Source organism: Carettochelys insculpta, chromosome 30 (genome assembly GCF_033958435.1).
Source record: "Carettochelys insculpta isolate YL-2023 chromosome 30, ASM3395843v1, whole genome shotgun sequence".
Classification (NCBI taxonomy): Eukaryota; Metazoa; Chordata; order Testudines; family Carettochelyidae; genus Carettochelys; species Carettochelys insculpta.
Window position 1 is genome coordinate 13,824,823 of NC_134166.1, and position 18,873 is coordinate 13,843,695.

The following is an 18,873-nucleotide window of genomic DNA, read 5'->3' on the forward strand; positions in this document are numbered from 1 at the left end:
CCAGCCTCCCCCATCGTCTCGCCAGGTCTGGCCCAGCTCACGAGTTACAGAGAAAATCTCGGAGTTTCCCCAAATTCAGCATTTTTTACCCCAGGATCTTGGGGACGGTCTGGGGATTGGGGGTCACCGCGCTGCAGCAGCATCTCGCAGAGCCCGGCAGCACTGAATGTCCCCAGGGCAGACGTGTGCCCCCAAACTGCCTCCCCTCTCACACTGCCCACCCCGTCCGTCCCTAGGTCTGGGCCAGCCGCACACCCCAGCCATGGGCACAGCCCGGCCGCCGCAGCAGGACCCCAGGGACTGGGAGATCCCGGCTCAGGGCCCACTCCAGAGGGCAGAGGGTCCTGCCCCGTCTGCGGCCACGCTGAGGGCCCTGATCCTCGCCCTGCTCTGGAGGGGTAAGGAAGCGCCTGCAGCCCCGGTGGGGGGAGGGAGAAGCTGTGCTAAGCAGGGCCAGGTCTGTCCCACGGCCGGGAAGGGAGACCGGCCAGAGGGGGAGGGGAAGGTGGGACGGGAGAGGTCCCAGGGTCCGAACGGCCCAGCCTGGTGCTGGGGCTGAGTGACAGGGAGCAGGGAGGGGGCTCAGGGGATGGAGGGAAACCGAACTGCTGGAGATTCGGTGAGGAGCCAGGCCTGGGGCTGCGGGTCGGGAGTGAGGGGCACCGGCAGAGCTGGGGGAGCAGCGCAGGGCTGGTCTCTGCTCTCTATGGTCCTGGTTTCTCTCTGTGCCCCTGCAGGGTCCCTGTCCCAGGAGCCCGGTTATTCCCTGTGGGTGCCGCAGGCGGTGTCGGTGCAGGAGGGGCTCTGCGTTCGCCTCCCCTGCACCTTCCGGTACCCAGAGAAGTACGACCGAGAGAGTCCCGGGTCACAGCTCTACAGGCACTGGTACAAGGGAGAGGCACAGGTGGGCTCTGATCCGCCCGTGGCCAGCAGTGACCCCCGCCGGGTGGTGTCGCAGGAGACCCGGGGCCGGTTCCGGCTGGTTGTGGATCCAGCGCTCGGCGACTGCTCCCTGCAAATCAGCGACGCCCGACGGACGGACGAGGGGAGCTATTTCCTTAGAGTGGAGAGAGGAGAGTTCAGATGCAGCTACCGCTCCACTACCCACACTCCATATTACCCACGCGGTTACACGGAGCCTCGGCTCTCTGTGCTGGGTGAGTGGAGCCGCACGGACCACAATGAGCCCTGCGCTGCGGCTGGGGAGGAGCCGGCGCCCCCTGGAGAGGACAGGCCCCTGCCCCATTCCCTGCCCCTGAGCCTGTCCCTACCTGGGGCCAGGTGTGAGCTGCTTCCCTCCCTGCCCCAGAGCCTGGAGCAGGGAGCCCAGCCCGGTCCGGGCCAGGCGCTGCCACTCGACCCCTTGGCACATCCTGGAGAGACCCCCAGCTGGAGATCCCCAGCTCAGGGGGCACAGGCCCTGCGTCCCCCACTGACCCTCTTCCCGTGTCTCAGGGCTGACAGAGCAGCCAGAGATCCAGACCTCGCCGGCGCGGGGGCTGCCAGGGGAGCTGCTGGCCGGGGAGCCGGTGACTGTGACCTGCACGGCCCCTGGGCGCTGCTCCGGGACCCCTCCCCGAGTCACCTGGACAGGGCCGTTCAATGACACAGCCAGGGACGTCTCAGCCCGGCTGGAGAACGGCTCCTGGGCCTACAGCTCCGCGCTCAGCTTCACGCCCACCGCAGGGGACCACAGCCAGAACCTCACCTGCACCGTCACGTACGGCTCAGCAGGGCGCCCGGCCACCAGCAGAACCATCCGGCTCCAAGTCGCCTGTGAGTGACCCCGGCTCCCCCAGCCCCACCCAGCACCTCCAGCCCTGCCCCCAACATTGACCCCCACCTCCTTTGGGATCATCCTCCCTCCACTCCCCCTTCCCCTGGAGCCCCTCCCACGTGCCCCCCCAGCCCACCCTTCTGTGCTGGGATCGCCTCCATCCCGGCCTTGCCCCCTCCCAGAATCCTCATCTGCTGGGACCCTCCCCCAGGTCCCCCTGCACACAGCGGGGAGCTGAGGAACCTTAGGGCTGTGGGGAGGGTGATGGGAGAAGCCGGCCCAGTTCCGTCTCTGCTCCCTGGGGCCGGCTCTGGGGCGCTGGGCAGTGGGGAGGAGATGGGTCAGGGAGCGATCTCTGCCCCAGAGATGTGTGGCATGTCCAGGCACCGGGACTGTGCCCCCCACCCCCAGAGGTGGCTGCATCTCAGCACCGGGTGATGGGTCTCTGTCTTGTTCCCGCTGATGTTCGTTCCATCCGTGTGCGGAATAGGTGCCGTTCTCTGCACTCTGGCGTGTGCGGACCACCAGCGGAATGTCCCACGGCGGGTGTTCAGTGGCCCATGCACCAGCATCTAGACCCCTTACGGAGAGCGAAAAGGCATCTCCCCCGCCGGCCGTAGCTGAGCGCCAGCTGGCGTGTAGCCCACGCTGTAGAGGGTCCTGCACTGAGGTCCCAGGTTGGAGTCTGCCTGGGGGCGGGTGCACCAGGGCACCCGGGTTCTCTCCCAGCCGTGCCCTGTGCTGTGTGCGTTGGCAGCAGCTGTGACCTGGCTCCGGTGGGGCTGGCTCCCGGCGCGAGTGTCATTTCCCCTCTGGGGCACCGGCTCTGACCTGACCCCAGGGCCGGCCTGGCGGACGTGGGGCAGGTTTGCCAGAATCAGTCCCCGACTCTCGGCTTGTTCCAGATTCCACAGGTGGCGGCACTCGGACACTCATCGAAATCAGCTGCAAATCCGTCTTCATGGGGACTGGATTCTTCCTCGCCTATTACCTCACCCGGCTCTACTACAGAGGGTGACTCCGCTGCCCCCCCACCTGCCTGCCTGGCCATCTCCCAGCCCCGCCACCCTCCCCATCTCGCCCAGCCTCCTACCTGCCTGCCAAGCCCCCGACTCACCCGCCCACCTGCCTCTGCAGCCCCCAGCAACCTCCTCCCCCGCCCACCAGCCTCTCTGCACCCACCCAGCTGCCTCCCCACTTATCTACCGGCCAAATTCGCTAGTGCCCTGCCCTGCTCACTGACTCACCGACTCAGCCGCCAGCTGCCGACCCCCTGACCCTGCCACGTCCCCCCCTGCCCTCCATCAACCCCCTGCACTAACTCAGCCCTCTCTCACTCACCTACACACCCTGCCCCCTGCCTGGACTGCCAGCCCCCCGCTGACCCCCACATCTCCTGCTCTGTATGCAGGACGCGCTGCTGCTGTGGGGGAAGCAGGAGGAAGGACAGGCCGGGGGTCAGGGACTCCGCGGTCCAGGAGTCCGGTGCGTAGGTCTGGCCGTTCCCCGGCCACCAAAGAGCTGACAAGGAATCGAATCTCCTGGCACTGAGGAAACGCAGAAGGAGATCTCGGCCGGGGTCGGCCGCCCAGGGGGAGGCCAAGGGGCCCATCTCCTCTGCTATCCCGTCCCCTCCGTGCGCCTCGGGATCAGACCCGTCGTGGGCCCCTGCAGCCTGGTATCCTGCCGCCTCCCTCCCCCAGCTCCGACCCCCGGCCCGGGAAGTGCCTGGAAGCCGCCTGGGATAGTTTTGTTTGTTGCCCTGGTGGTTGTGACTCTGCTCTGTGATAACTGCAAGTGCCCAGCGACCCCCGTGACGAGCGCAGTGCCAGGCCCTCCGAGAACAGCCCAGCCCAGCCCAGCCCAGCCCAGCCCGGCCGGACAACAGCAGCCCAGTGGCTCTGGCGCCCGTCCCCAGCCAGCTCGGGGAACAGCTCCAGCCAGAGACTTGGTGTAATGGAGTGGGGGGAGGGCATGTGTGAGTCAGGCTGGATGTGAGAGACAAGCAGAGCAGCTCCCAGTGGCTAAGGATGACCCTGGGGCCACAACTGGCAGGTAACACCTCTGCCTGAACAAAGAGCAGGGAGGAGCTGAGCAGGGTTTTGAATCGGGGGCAGGAGTTAGAGGCTAGGAAAAGGGAGAGCTGGAAGGCAGCCAGCCTGAGGAGGGGGAAACCTACACCCCAGAGGGGCACCCCTCGGGGTCTTCTCCCCAGGACAGGTTGGAAGGACTGTCTCTGGCTGCTGTACTGTCGCTTCTGTGAGAAACTGGGCATCTGTTGCCTAATAAACCTCCTGTTGTACCTGCTGAGTGAGTAACTCCTGCCAGCGGACGGGGTGCAGTGCAGGGGGACCCCTGAACCCCATCACACTTGGTTCTGGTGCAAAACACAACCTCAGCCACAGCACAACACGGTGTGGTTCCGGGTTGATTTCACCCGTTGGTTCGATGGGGGGAAGATAATCCCTGACTGGAAATGTTTCCTTGGGATGTTCTCAGAAAGAGACGTTTCGCCTTCCCGCCTCCAGCCCACGCCACGGGCCGAGATTTCCTCCCAGCGCAGCCTTTTCATTCAAAACTCTTTAAACCGCCTGAAATCAAACTCTGACGTTTCACCCCGGAGCAGATTTGTTTCTAACCTTCTGGTTCACAAAGCTTTTCTGTTTGGCCCCAAATGATTCTCTCCTCCCTGCCTCCTTTTCGCTCCCCTGAGATATTTACAAGTCGTTGTTTCACTTTCTTCGTTTCATTGAAAAGATTTTTACCCCGCCTCTCTATTTCAGCTCCTCGCGGCGGCTTAAAGATGCTTGAAAAAACATAAACCTCTGCCAAATGATTTAAACATATAAAATTCCAAAAGGACAGAACCAGCTCAAAAGCAGGAGTGCCACACAAACTCAAACAGCAATAAAAGCCCAAGTGTAAGGGCGGTTTTAACTGGGCGCAGAAACCATGTTAATGTGGGTGCCCTGCAGATATCCTGGGGAAGAGAATTCCCCAGCCTGGGAGCAAAGGCTGCCAAGGCCCTGCTCTGTGGGGATGTTAATCTTATCTCCCTCGGTGGGGGAACAGGGAGCAGATCCTCCCCAGCTGGCCTCCATCCCTGGGCGGGTTCATATGGGAAGAGACAGGGCTTTAAAGACCTTGGAGCCAGCCCATCCAGGGCTTTGTACATCACGGTCACCCCAATGTGACGTTTCTAAATGTTTAATCCACAACCAAATCCAGTTCCTCTTTGTGTTGTGCCCCCGATGAACACGCCTCGGCTTTTCCGCCCCCCGAACAGGCGATCGTTCGGCTTTATCTTCGGTCTGGCGGAAAGTGATTTGCTCTTGTACTTTTTAGCTGAACATTTTTGGTTCCACCCCCGAGTCTGGTATCTTTTCTCATTGGTGCGGATTCACCCCTGCCCCCGTTCCAACCAGACAGGGAATGGGATTCGGGGCCGTTGCCCTCCAAGGGGTGACGGTTTGATCCAGTCCCTGGGGACAGGTAGGTAGACAGACCATGATTAACCCTTGTCCTCGCAGATCAGGAAGAGACAGACCCATTCCCCACCGTCCCCCTGGTACCAGCCATGTCCGGTGTTGCTCTGGGCCTGGCAGTTCCCGGCGTCCCAGGGAATCTCTTTTTCCAGAGTCTAATCCTGTAATTCCAGGACTCATGAAAGACGCACGAGTCAAACACTGAGCTCCCCGCTGTGCAGAAGGATCTCGGCTCGCAGGGGCATGCAGCCGCCTCTGGAACGAGGCACAGGGGCAGTTTGTACCAGGGCCCTTTTCTGGGCACTGAGGTGCAGCCACCTCTGGGGGGAACATCTGTTTAACAGGAGCCGAGGGGAACCACATGGGCAGGTCCACCTCACGCTGCTGTGTTGAGGGCAGAGGGGCTGACCCCCACCTGCAACCTGCAACAGGCCCCAGGTAACACCCCACCCCCACTGCCCATGGGAGGGGCTTTGAGGAGGGGGTGGAGCAGAGCGGGTGCAGGGCTGGGCAAAGGGGTTGAGCCGGGCAGGATGGGGTGGAGCACAGGGAGGCCGTTGCCCCAGGCCCCACCCCCTTAGGGTCGTCCCTGACCTCACGAACGCAGTGACTGTGCTGGGCTGTGCTGGCTGGGGGATTCCTACCCCAGCTCTCACCCCGACAACCGGAGCTCTGCAGGGACTTGGTGTCATGGGGTTCAGGGGTCCCCAAGCTCTGCACCCCGTCTGCAGGCAGGAGTGACTCTCGCTCAGCAGAACAGCGGGTTTATTAGCCCGGGACACAGCGTCGTACAGAGCAGTGCAGCCGGCAGAGACAGCCAGGCCAATCCATGCTGGGGAGAGGAGGCCCCGAGGGGCCCCCGGAGCCGGGACCTTGCCCCCTCCTTTCTCTCTCTCTCTCTCTCCCAGCCCAGACTCACTGCTTCCAACTCCCAGTTCCAATTCAAACCCCTCAGGCTCCACCTCCTCCTTTGTCTGCAGTACAAAGGAGTTACCTGGTTGTTAGGGTTACCCTCAGCAGGAGCCCCACACCCTCTGTGAGCCACACACACACACAGAGGTATCCCCCACTCCATCACATCTCTCCCCCCTTCCAGACCGAACTGAGCTGGGTCACTCAGCCAGTGACCTGGGGAAGTTTGGGGCCCTCCCCTCGTGATCGGGCATCGGCTGCACCCTCAGTGCTCCCCTTGACGTGCACCACCTCCATGTCATAATCCTGCTGGGGGAGGCTCCAACTCAGGAGCTTGGTATTGGCCTTTTTCATGTGATGCAGCCGGGCAAGTCCCTTTAGTTCCCTCAGGTTGGTCGGTCTCCCTGCTTCTGTTTCTGGTCCATCAGCCACGTTCTCAAGTCGGGCAGGCGGAGCCCATACAGATGCTGCAGCACCAACAGATCAAATAGTTCTTTTCTGGTCTGGGCCCTGCCCTGTCTGCCCACCAGTCCATACAGCTGCTCCAGCCAATGTTTGGAATTCAGTTACAGTCCAGTAAAGGAAGGTACAAATGCTTCCACCCTTGGCATTTAGCCAGACCACCAAAATGGTTGTGTGCCTCAGTTTCCCCTTCCATGCCACACAATAGGTTTGGAATGTTCCTCCTCATGTGAGAGGTTGCAAGACTAGTTACAGGGAACAATGGTGACATTTCAGAGTTACAGACTCCTTCAACATACAACTCATGCTTCTACATCAATGTCATCATGTCACATGGCTCTTTCCAAACCTTCAGTACATGGTACAATTCTACAGCTTTTGGTAGCAGCACCCCTTGGTTACAGCAGTCAGCGTGAGTTACAGAACAAACCCATTGCAACTGCACATTTACGTTGCTCTTTGGTAGACCACAACCTTTGTGCAACATCCTTGAGAATCTGGTATTTTGGGGATAAATGGCTGAGGCCTTTCTTAGCACCATCAAGTTCTAATCTTCTCTCTTGCCCCCTGGGGTGGAAATTTGATCTCTCTGGCTGTGCCCTCCCTTCTAACAAGAGCTGGGCCATTGATGATCTCAGGGAGACGGCCCCCTCCCAGCCAGCCTGGAAATTTGCAAACCAAACTGCTTTCTGAGAGTTGTTTTGTGAGTCCCAGTCGCAGAATCCACATGGAGGAATCCCTGTTTATCCCTTACTGGCCCACCAGGACCACAGCTCCTTTGTCCTTCCCCCTCCAACTACTGCCTCCCCATGGAGTCAGAAGTGGAGTCCAGTATAAGAATATAAGTGTTTCCACCATCTGGAGATGGGGAATTGCTGGCCCTCTCCTGCATCCTACAGAGACTGACTGTGCAGCTGTTTTACTTGGTTCTCACAGGGCTGCTCACATTCCCTGATAGTTTTCACTTTGCTTGCATCAACTTCCAATTCCTGAGAAACTTTTACCCTGCCTGCTTTGGACCCTTGCAGAGCACAGACAGTGGTTTCACACTCAGGCAGGTCCTGGTCATCAGAGCTGAAACAAACTTCTCCCCAGGCAAAGGGTTGCTCTGGTGCTTACAGACAAGCACCTTTCCTGTTCACTCTCCTCCACCTCACTCCCATTTTCTGTAGTCCCCACAGACGGGTCAGGAAAAGTTTCAGGGAAATTCTCTTCCTCAAGAGCTCCCCCAAACAACAACTCACCCGTCTGGCTCCACAGGGGCACTGCTCCCTTGAGCCACAACCAGCTCCTGGGTTTCACCTACACCCAGGATCACTTCTGGCCCATCAGGCAGATTCCCATGTAATCCCCCTCCAGGCAGACAGCCAGTACCACCAGACAGAAGGTCAGGGTCCCTTTCCTCCCTTCTGCTACCAGCTCCTTTATCTTCATCAATCAGCGTAACTCCATTGCCCATCTGTTCTTGTGTCCTGGCGAGAGGATGACTCTGGTAGGACAGAGTCCTCTCACCCCCTCCCAGTAACACCTCAGCATCAGGCAAAGAACAAGTACTAGAATCGTCTGGTCTCTGGGATTCCCTGATGATACTAACTGGATCAGACCGAGTTAAAGCATCATCCCCCCGAGAGACACAGAGGCAGGCCCACTTCCCATCTGGGCTTCAGCTGCCCTCAGATCCAGCTCTGGGATCTTGGCTCCATCTTGAGCCCCCACAGGCTCAGGCAAAGGATTCACTTCCCCAGAAGCAGAAGCACTTTTCTTGCACCAAGGACCAGTGTCCTTAGCAGGGACACCACTGCCCATCCCAGAGCCATTCCCTCTGCTCCAGCCCCCATGGCTGGAGTCAGTCACACCTGGAATGCTCTTTCCTGGTGGTTCCTTCTCCAGCCACCCCAGGCTGGTGAAGTCTTCCTTAGACAATGGGCTAGTTTCCTCATTGGCACCTTTTCCAAATGCAGGCTCTGCTCTCTCCCCAGGCTGCTGCTGCTGCTGCTGTTCAACACAGACAGACAATGGGAGACACTCTCTCCTTTGTCCCAGCCCCCCGGCTGGTCTCCATACACACACAGAAGGTGGAGCTGCTTCTCTCACAGACAACTTGCCATTCCCAGTGGACAAGCTGCTTTCCTGCACAGACACACAGGCACCTTCCTCGGCCCAGGCCTGGAAAACTCTTCGCAGGTCTGTCTTGGCCCCTAGTAGATGATGGGTTGGAATCGCTCCTTCCCTCCTTGAGCTGCGGCAGGCCACTCGGTTCAGAGCTCCAGGCAGTCCAGGGTTCCCTGCCCCGATCCGGGCTCATCTCTGCAGGATTTTCCTTAACCCTCAGCTCTGCCACTGCACATCCACACTGCCTTGTCCAGCTTCTTTAATCTCGATTCAGTTTCCAGGTGCTGCCACTTCACAGCGGAGTTGCTCAGCGTGGTTGCAGGCTCTCAGGCTGATGCCCTCTGCACCCCACGATTCCTGGAAGAATCCCTTCAGTGTGCCAGGCTCCTTGCGGGTCACAAGCTCCCTGGGGTTAGGCCGTAGGCCTCTCTGCCCTCTGGGACCGACTCCAACAGACTCTCAGAGGAACCCCTACTTCAGTATGACACCCGCTCTCAAGGACCATGAGCACACTGTCTTGGGAAGAACTCATTCAGCGTCAGCCTCCTTGTCGGTCACTTGTTTTCTGGGGGTTGGGCCCTCGGCCCCTCCACCTTCTGGGACCGACTCCAACAGATTCCCAGGAGTAACCCCTGCTCGGGTGTGGCACCCCCTCTCGAGAACCACGACCGCAGTTGCTTGGGTTCGGCCGCAGGCCCCTCCGCCTTGGGGAGCTGCACCTCACTGCCCTTCAGCACACCTGGGTCTCGCAGGCCCCACTCATTCCGGGGCCCCGGTCACTTACTGCTGGATGCTCTATCCTCGGGGTGCAGAACATCCCACTCCTGACACCAGTGTGATGGGGTTCTGGGGTCCCCCAAGCTCTGCACCCTGTCCGCAGGCAGGAGAGTCTCTCACTTAGCAGGAAAACAGCAGGTTTATTAGCCGACAGGACACAGCATCGTACAGAGGAGTCAGTACAGCCGGCAGAGACAGCCAGTCCCATCCATGTTGGGGAGAGGAGGCCCCGAGGGGCCCCCAGAGCTGGGGCCTTGCCCCCTCCTTTGTCTCTCTCTCTCTCCCAGCCCAGACTCACTGCTTCCAACTCCCAGTTCCAATTCAAACCCCTCAGGCTCCACCTCCTCCTTTGTCTGCAGTACAAAGGAGTTACCTGGTTGTCAGGGTTACCCTCAGCAGGAGCCCCACACCCTCTGTGAGCCACACACACACACACACAGGTATCCCCCACTCCATCACAGGGGGATATGGCCCATTCTCAGTCTAATGTGGAGATGTTAACACCTAGGGCAGAGAAGCTCCTTTTGAAAGGGGCCAACCACTCCCAGTCTCTGTTTACCCCTTGGCTGATGGAGTCAAATTTGCAAATGAATTGCAGCTCAGAGATCTCTCTCTCCATTTGATTTCTGAAATTTCTTTCTTGTAGGACGGCTACTTTTAAATCTGTTACTGAGTGTCCTGGGAGGCTGAAGTGTCCCCCACAGGTTTCTGTACAGGTCTGAGAAATGCACAGAATGTTTGCAAAGAGCCATGTAACGTGTTGACATTGAGGTAGAGGCATGAATTGTCCATCAGCTTCTAATCATCTCCCTTGCTGGGTGGGGTGGAAATCTGATCTCTCTGGGTGTGTCCTCCATTGTAACAAGAGCCAGGCCATTGCCCACCCCAGGAAGACCTCCTCCTCCCAGCCAATCTGGAATTTTGCATACCAGCCTGCTTTCAGAAATCGATGGAATAAATGCACATCAATCAGACATCAGGAATGGGCAATGTGGAAGGTGCCTCCAGCAGTGTAACAGGGTTCGGGGTCCCCAGCCTCTGCACCCCGTCCACAGGCAGGAGTGACTCTCACTCAGCAGGAGAACAGCGGGTTTATTAGCCGGCTGGGCACAGCGTCGTACAAAGTCAGTGCAGCCGGCACAGACCATCAGTCCAAACCGTGCTGTGGAAAGGAGGCCCCGAGCGGCTCCCAGACCCGGGCCCTTGTCCCCTCCTTTGTCTCTCTCTCTCCCCCCCGACTACTGGCTTCCCAGCTCCCCGTTTCAATTCAAACCCCTCAGGCTCCACCTGCCCCTCTGATATGTGCGTCACTTTCACACGGTCTCTTACCGGTGCTGGCTCCCTACTTGGTTTGGGAATCTGAGTGTGCAGGAAGCCCTGGCGGGTTCGATCCGCAGCGTCGCCCTCCCTCTGCAGGGCCAGGCCCTGGGCCCCGGGACCTCCCCTCGGAGCCTGCAGCCACCTCCCTCTGCCCCTCAGGGTGTCCCTCGCTCTGCACCCTCGGGCTCTCCACCCCCCAGGGGCCCAGCCCCCCAGTCGCCAGCCTGCCCTCCCCCAGCCAGTGCCTGTCGCCGTGGGGCAGAAGCCGGCTGTGCAGGGCAGCTGGCCTGGAGCTCTCACAGTCTCTCTCTGGCATTGACGGCTCTGAGATCTGCAGCCCCTGGAACCAGGTTGTGCAAGATGTCCTGGGGCCACATTCACACGTCCACTTCCCCTTCCTCCCGTTATCTCCCATCTCTCACCAGTCACGGCCGGACGTACGCACCTGCTCCCTGCCTGGCACAGCTACAGAGCCGCCCGCGCTCCCTGCTGGAGTCGCCATTCGCCAGCCGTCCTGACCCCGCACCCGCTGTTCCACTGCGCTGTTCCCAGCTGCTCCACGCAGAGGCAGTTGCATCTCAGCTCAGGGTGAGTGACTGGTGTCTGCAGCGTGTACAGGCCAACAGGAGGTGTGAGCTGCTGGGGTTCTAACTGTGTTACTGGAAAAGCAGAAGTAAAGGGTTAGAGTCGGGGCAGGGGGCTGGGAACAGGGTTGTCATGTTCTGTCCCAGCTGGAGGGCAGGGGGTGTAGTGGTTTGAGTAGGGGGGTTCAGGAAGGCTGTGAGCAGCCCCAGCCAAAGGGAGGGGAAGGCGGCAGGATGCTGGGGCTGGGGTTTCGGTGACAGCATCTCTCCTGCACCAGCCCCCCCCGCCCCCCCAGCAGCTCCTCTGCCCCGGCCCGTCAGTGCAAACTGCTGTGTTGGGTTCCCATGCATGGCGCTTCTCCAGGCCCCGGGTCACAAGCCCTGGGGCCCGGCCTGTGGGGTCGGAGAGCCAGGCTGTAACATACAGGAGGTTCCCAGCCACTGTGGAGTGAACCAAACCTGAGCAAATTGCTAAGTCCAGGCCACTTCCCGCCCCGGCTGGGCTTTCCTCCTCTAAGGCAAATCAAACCAGCCACCAAATCACCTCTGCTGCCTTCCTGGCGGGCAAGGGGTTACACCAGCCAGTCCCACAGGCTGCCCCGCAGCTTTGGTGCTCAAACCAGGAACCCTCTAAATCCAGTGAGAGGTCGTGTAAACCAGTTTCACCAAATCCACCTGGATTCTTCCAGCCCCCGAAGGGACCAGCCCCAGTCCCAGTGTAACGGGGTTCAGGGCTTCACTCCCACAGCTCTGCTGGTGCCCCTCCCGCCTGATCAGGGCCCAGCTTTTGGTGCAAACCCAGAACAGGGGCGGCAACAACGTTTGGCGCATTCCGCTCGAACCCCCAGAACGTCACAACCGCTCATCACACAACCAAACCTGCACCGGGTCTTTTCCACTTCGGCGTTTGGGACCCACCACCACTCCCAGCTCCGTCCCAGCCAGGCTGCGGCCAGGGCAGTCAGCCGCATCTGCCCTTGTGCGCTTGGTCTCCCTGCCCTCGGGGAAGCACCTTCCATGTGTCGTCCTGAATTTCATTCCTGCCGCCTGCAGCCCAGTTCTCCACTGTGTCCAGATCCCTGTGGATTGTAGCTCCGGCCTCCAAAGTGTCAGCAACGCCCTCGAATCCCGGGAGATCAGAGTCGCAGGAGAGCCCAGGAGGTCACCGATCAGTGGGGACAGTAACTTAGATATCTCACAGTTCTGTTGTATTGCAACCCCCAGGAAGCGGGGGACCTGGGGGCAGGACATGTGGTGACTCCAGCATCCCGCACACCCCGACCCTCTGCACTGAGGTTCCCTCAGCCTCTCCTGAGCCGCGTGCTCCAGCCCCGATCAGTTTTGTTGCCTGGGCTGGACTCTGCAAAGTCCACATCCTTTCTGCAGTGGGGGCCCTCAGCTGGACGCAGGACTCCAGATGGGTCCCCAGCGCCACAGGGAAGGGATCACATCCCTCCACCTGCCGGCAGCACTTCTAAAGTGCAGCTCAACCTGCCGTCAGCCTTCTCGGCCACCAGGGCTCAGTGCTGAGTTGGGTAGCCCAGTTCTCCAATTTGAACCACTCCGGGACCAGAACAGGGCCCTGTGGGATCCCACCCGGCACCTCCCTCGGAGCTGAGACGTTCCCCTCACTGCCACGCTTGGATCCGCTTGGACCACGAGCCCTGGCTTCACTCTCTGGCGGTTCTGCTGAGCCGCGTTCCCCAGCTGGCCCAGGGAGTGTGATGTGGGAGGGGGTCAGACGCCTGCTGCTCTCGGGGGGCCTATGGCTGCCTCGTTTCCCAGCCCCCACCCCCGTGACACTGCCAAGGCCAGAGCTGCGGCTGGCTGGCTGGTTACTGCTGGGGACGTCCGGGCTGGCAGCTGGTGTCACCCTTTGTCCCCCAGGCGGCTGGCTGAAGGGTTTCGCCATTGCTCCGGTAGCATCCCAGGTGCAGCTCAGGCTGGCTGGGCTGTTCTGCCAGGCTCAACCTGCTCCCCGCTTCCGAGGTGGGCCCGGCACCAGCCCTGCCCCACTCTGCCCGGCCCTCCCCCCCCCCAGGAGCACGCTTACCCCAGGGGCTCCAGGATCCCCCCATCAGTACCCTATGGGGCGAGAGTTGTTCCAACGGCTCTGACATGCTCGTCTCACAGCTCAGTCTGCAGCCCTCCCCCACCCTGGCCATGGGGTGTCGTGGGCACCGTTCCATGGGGTGTGTGGGGCAGACGGTACAGAGCAGGCCCAGAGCAGGGCTGCCAGCCCCCAGCCCCCCCACCGCCTTGCTGGATCACAGAGAAAATCTCAGCATTTTCCCAAATTCAGCATTTCTGACCCCAGGGGATTGGGGGTCACCGCGCTGCAGCAGCCCCTCGCAGAGCTCGGGCGCACTGAATGTCCCCAGGGCAGACGTGTGCTCCCAAACCGCCTCCCCTCTCACACTGCCCACCCCTGTCCATCCCTAGGTCTGGGCCAGCCGCACGCCCCAGCCATGGGCACAGCCCGGTCACTGCAGCAGGATCCCAGGGACTGGGAGATCCCGGCTCAGGGCCCCCCCCAGAGGGCAGGGGGTCCTGCCCCGTCTGCGGCCACGCTGAGGGCCCTGATCCTCGCCCTGCTCTGGAGGGGTAAGGAAGCGCCTGCAGCCCCAGTGGGGGGAGGGAGAAGCTGTGCTAAGCAGGGCCAGGTCTGTCCCAGGGCCGGGAAGGGAGACCGGCCAGAGGGGGAGGGGAAGGTGAGACGGGAGAGGTCCCAGGGTCCGAACGGCCCAGCCTGGTGCTGGGGCTGAGTGACAGGGAGCAGGGAGGGGGCTCAGGGGATGGAGGGAAACTGAACTGCTGGAGATTCGGTGAGGAGCCAGGCCTGGGGCTGCGGGTCGGGAGTGAGGGGCACCGGCAGAGCTGGGGGAGCAGCGCAGGGCTGGTCTCTGCTCTCTATGGTCCTGGTTTCTCTCTGTGCCCCTGCAGGGTCCCTGTCCCAGGAGCCCGGTTATTCCCTGTGGGTGCCGCAGGCGGTGTCGGTGCAGGAGGGGCTCTGCGTTCGCCTCCCCTGCACCTTCCAGTACCCAGAGAAGTACGACCGAGAGAATCCCGGGTCACAGCTCTACAGGCACTGGTACAAGGGAGAGGCACAGGTGGGCTCTGATCCGCCCGTGGCCAGCAGTGACCCCCGCCGGGTGGTGTCGCAGGAGACCCGGGGCCGGTTCCGGCTGGTTGTGGATCCAGCGCTTGGCAACTGCTCCCTGCAAATCAGCGACGCCCGACGGACGGACGAGGGGAGCTATTTCCTTAGAGTGCAGAGAGCAGAGTTCAGATACAGCTACCGCTCCACTACCCGCCCTCCATATTACTCATTCGGTTACACGGAGCCTCGGCTCTCTGTGCTGGGTGAGTGGAGCTGCACTGACCACAATGAGCCCTGCGCTGCGGCTGGGGAGGCGCCGGTGCCCCCTGGAGAGGACAGGCCCCTGCCCCTGAGCCTGTCCCTGGCTGGGGCCAGGTGTGAGCTGCTTCCCTCTCTGCCCCAGAGCCTGGAGCAGGGAGCCCAGCCCGTCCCGGGCCAGCTGCTGCCACTCGACCCCTTGGCACATCCTGGAGACATCCCCAGCTGGAGATCCCTGGCTCAGGGGGCACAGGCCCTGCATCCCCCACTGACCCTCTCCCCGTGTCTCAGGGCTGACGGAGCAGCCAGAGATCCAGACCTCACCGGTGCGGGGGCTGCCAGGGGAGCTGCTGGCCGGGGAGCCGGTGACTGTGACCTGCACGGCCCCTGGGCGCTGCTCCGGGACCCCTCCCCGAGTCACCTGGACGGGGCCGTTCAATGACACAGCCAGGGATGTCTCAGCCCGGCTGGAGAACGGCTCCTGGGCCTACAGCTCCGCGCTCAGCTTCACGCCCACCGCGGGGGACCACGGCCAGAACCTCACCTGCACTGTCACGTACAGCTCAGCAGGGCGCCCGGCCACCAGCAGAACCATCCGGCTCCGAATCGCATGTGAGTGACCCCGGTTCCCCAATCCCCACCCAGCACCTCCAGCCCTGCCCCCAACACTGACCCCCACCTCCGCCCCACCTGGCCCTCCCACTGTCCCTCCACTCCCAACACACCCTATGCTGGGACCCCTGCACCCCCACAGCTCTGCCCCCCTCGCCTCACAGCCCCTCCTCCCTTGGGAACTTCCCTCCTCTCTCTTTGCTGGCTCTGCCCACCCCCATCTGCACCCTCACACCCCCAATCCGTTCTCTGCTGGGATCCCCTCCATCCTCCCCCTGCCCTGCTCCCAGAAGCCTCCTCTGCCGGGACCCACCCCCTCCCCTGCCCCCCCAGTTCCCGCGCTCCCTGCCAGGGTTGGGGGATGCTGTGCGGGGGCGGGGCAGAGTGTCACTGGGATCCAATCCTGCCCGGCACTACACACGCTCCGGTGTTGGTGCCCAGAGCCAGGAACCCCTCACATGGCCCAGGAGCCTGGCCCGGCAGAAGCAGAGGGCCAGTGGGCAGCTGGGTGTGGAGGGGAAGGACGGCCTCAGGCTGCACTGGGACCACAGGCCTGGTTGCTGCAGCCACAGCGATTTCGAGGGAAGGCCCCGGGGCTGAGGGGTGGGGCGCAGGAGCAGCGGAGCTGGGTGCAGGGAGCAGAATGGGGTCAGTGGGGGGTGGTCTGCCTGGGGTGGGTAATGGGGGTCACTGGGGGCTCTCTGCGATATAATCTGTTCTAGCTGCTCGTCACAGAGGCGTGGGGTTAACCTGTGTGACTCCCTGCCCCGGGGCTGGGTGGGGAGCGGGGCCGGAGCCCTCGGGTTTTCTGCCTGGGCTCCAACTCGCATGGGCTGGGTCCTCTCCCAGCTGTGCCCCGTGCTGTGTTTTCGCAGATGCAGGGGGCTCTGGCAAGCTGCTGGGAGCCGGGGTGGCCTGTGGAGTGGGGGTCGCCCTCGGCTTCTTCCTTCTTGGGCTCTGGGTGATTAGGTGAGTCTGATGCCCCCAGAGCATGCTGAGACCCCCCGGACATTGCCCCTGGGCCGGTCCACTCCAGCCCTGTCCCCAGCCCCTCTCCCTGGCTTGCCCCAGTCCCCTGTGCTGTGACCACCCCTAGCACTGCCCCACTTTCCTCCCCCTGCCCCAGCCAACTCCACTTGTCCGGGTCCATTTCCCTGCAGGCGACGGGGCCGGGGGCCGGAGCCCCCCAGCGCTGAGACCGGGCAGATGGCGAACGGGAGCCAGGGGCAGCACACGGCCGACATCCCCAGCCTGATCTACTGTAACGTCACCCCCCTCCCCGTGGTACGTACCTGGGGGCTGTGGGGACCAAGGCCTCCTGGCTCCCTCCCCCGTCTCTGCCCCTCCCCTTCTCCCCCTCCGCCCCAGGCTTTCCCCAGGGCATCCCACCCCCGCTGCACGCCCAGGGCAGGACAGACACCTCTGCCGCCAGCCTGGCTCCCTGACCGGCCTGTGCCCGCTCCCCCTGCAGCCAACGCCCCTCGTCCCGGGGCCTCGCTCGGGCAGGAAATGCAGCGAAGGCGTTCCCCATGCACAGGCCTAGACTGCGGCTGGAACGCTGCCCACGCCTGGGCGTCTCCCGGCTGCACCGAGCGCCTTCGGCAGTGCCTGCTGCGCCGTTGGGTGCGGGCGATCCATCCGGGCGGGGGCACCGGGGCTGCTGGGCCTTGAAAAATTGCACCAGCAGAGTCAATACAGCCACAAGATCCAGGGGGATCAAATCATGCTCGTGTAACACCAATGGGCCTCGGTCATCGGCAGGAGGGATTGAACCTGTGACTACATGAGCTGAAGGCCCGCTGGCGCTGAGCCTCGGCGGTAGAGCACAGACTTGGTCCGTGGTTTCAGTGCCATTGGAGTTCCACATGCACGGCCCCTACAGCGCTCACAGCCCCTGCCTCTCGCTGGGCACGGGCGGTGCAGGGAACGCAGCGGGAGCATTCACTGAGCCAGTGCCCCCCACGCTGCATGGGAGCAGCTCCTGCCCGCCCGGTGCAGGAAACCCAGCCCGTCCGTCTCCTGCCCGCGGGCTGCAGCGAGCTGCATGGGAGGAGGCCCTGCGCGTGATGTGTGATGCACACCGCCCCGTACGGCGTGCTATGGTGCGCCTCGCATGAGCACACCAGGCCTCGCACGAGCACCCCTGGTGCAAGACATGCGTGTGCGTGGGGGGAGGGATCCGTGCAAGCTGCTGAGCAGAGCGGTTGCAAACCTCAGCCCGGCATCTCCGCCTCTCTTCTCGCTCAGGAGCACAAGCCGCCAGCCACCCGCCAGAGCAGAGGTGTCCAGGGCGCCCCACTGAGCCCCGGGGAGCCGGAGGAGCTGCACTACGCCGCCATCGACCTCACCAAGCTGCAGCACCCAGAGGGGGAGCCCCCGCCGGCCCCCAAGTCCGAGTATTCTGAGATCTGGCGGAAGTAGCTTCTTTGTGCTGTGGGTCTGTGCAGGGATCTGTGGCCCAGACTTCAGGTGGAGTCAGCCAGGCCCTGAAGATGTTGGAGTCCTGCACTGTGGGGAGGCTTCCAGTCCCCTCAAAGCCTGTCCCCCTAGCCTCAGTGCCCCAGGCACAAAGAGCCCCTCACTCCTCAGCAGGGCCCCAGCTCAGCTCTTGGTAGAGGGTTGACCTGCACATGCAGCGTTGGGGGGGTGGGGGTTGCAGCCTGAGGACTGCAGCATCAGCAGAGTTACTGAGCATGCTCAGTACAAGTCAAGCAGCAAATGATCCCCACCTGCCCACACCCTCCACCTCTCACCTCTTTCCGGGGGCTACTGAGGCACTGGAAATCTCAAGTTTTGTAGCCGGTAACTTAGGAATTAGCTGCCGGGAGCCCCGAATTTCATCTTATTCCTATAGAAAAGAAAGGAAATTAAATAGATACTAGATGCGCTCGGCTCTAACACTGCCTCATTCTGGCAGCTTGTGGCAAGTCGCCGAGGGGGATGGGTTAGCCTTAAAATATTAATGCACAATCTTTGTTACCAGCTCCACAGAGAGAGAGAGAGAGACGCAGGAGTCCTGGGCTCTGTCTCAGCTCTGGGAGGGGAGTGGAGTCTAGTGGCTACAGTGTGGGGGGGGCTCCATTTGGGCTCTGTATGAGAATATTAGAACGGCCGGACTGGGTCAGAGCTATGGTTCATCTCGCCCAGTGTCCAGTCTGCTGACAGCAGCCAATGCCGCAGGCTCAGAAGGAAGGAGGAGAAGAGACAATCACCACAACCCCTCCCCTGTTGTCCATTCCCAGCTCCTGGTAAACTGAGGCTGAGACACCGTCTGTCATGGGATCCTGGGGTCCCCAGGCTCTGCACCCCATCCACAGGCAGGAGCGACTCACTCAGCAGGTAGAACGGGAAGTTTATTAGGCGACAGAGGCCCAGCTCAGCACAGAGGCGTCAGTGCAGCCTACAGACAGAGTCATTCCAACCCATCCTGGGGAGAGGCACCCGAGGGGTGCCCCGTCCAGGGTCCAGCCTCCC

At 61.9% G+C, this 18,873-nt stretch overlaps 1 protein-coding gene across 1 annotated transcript; it reads left to right on the forward strand.

The window, feature by feature from the left end:
* Window positions 1–262: 262 nt before the first annotated feature.
* Window positions 263–17,820, forward strand: LOC142004058 (uncharacterized). The gene is made up of 14 exons (XM_074981480.1): window positions 263–398; window positions 738–1,157; window positions 1,456–1,762; window positions 1,960–2,117; window positions 2,683–2,791; window positions 3,189–3,262; window positions 13,317–13,418; window positions 13,872–14,033; window positions 14,373–14,785; window positions 15,013–15,025; window positions 15,079–15,399; window positions 16,275–16,368; window positions 16,560–16,683; window positions 17,647–17,820. Exons 1-14 carry the CDS (start codon window positions 263–265, stop codon window positions 17,818–17,820), a joined length of 2,607 nt encoding a protein of 868 aa, XP_074837581.1.
* The last annotated feature ends 1,053 nt before the right edge of the window (window positions 17,821–18,873 follow it).

Bases quoted from the DNA above. Each gene is read 5' to 3' on its own strand.
- LOC142004058 (XM_074981480.1), top strand. From the start codon at position 263: ATGGGCACAGCCCGGCCGCCGCAGCAGGACCCCAGGGACTGGGAGATC. The intron at 2,792-3,188 runs GTGACTCCGCTG...CTCTGTATGCAG, and splicing joins ACCCGGCTCTACTACAGAGG to GACGCGCTGCTGCTGTGGGG. The intron at 14,034-14,372 runs GTAAGGAAGCGC...GTGCCCCTGCAG, and splicing joins CCTCGCCCTGCTCTGGAGGG to GGTCCCTGTCCCAGGAGCCC.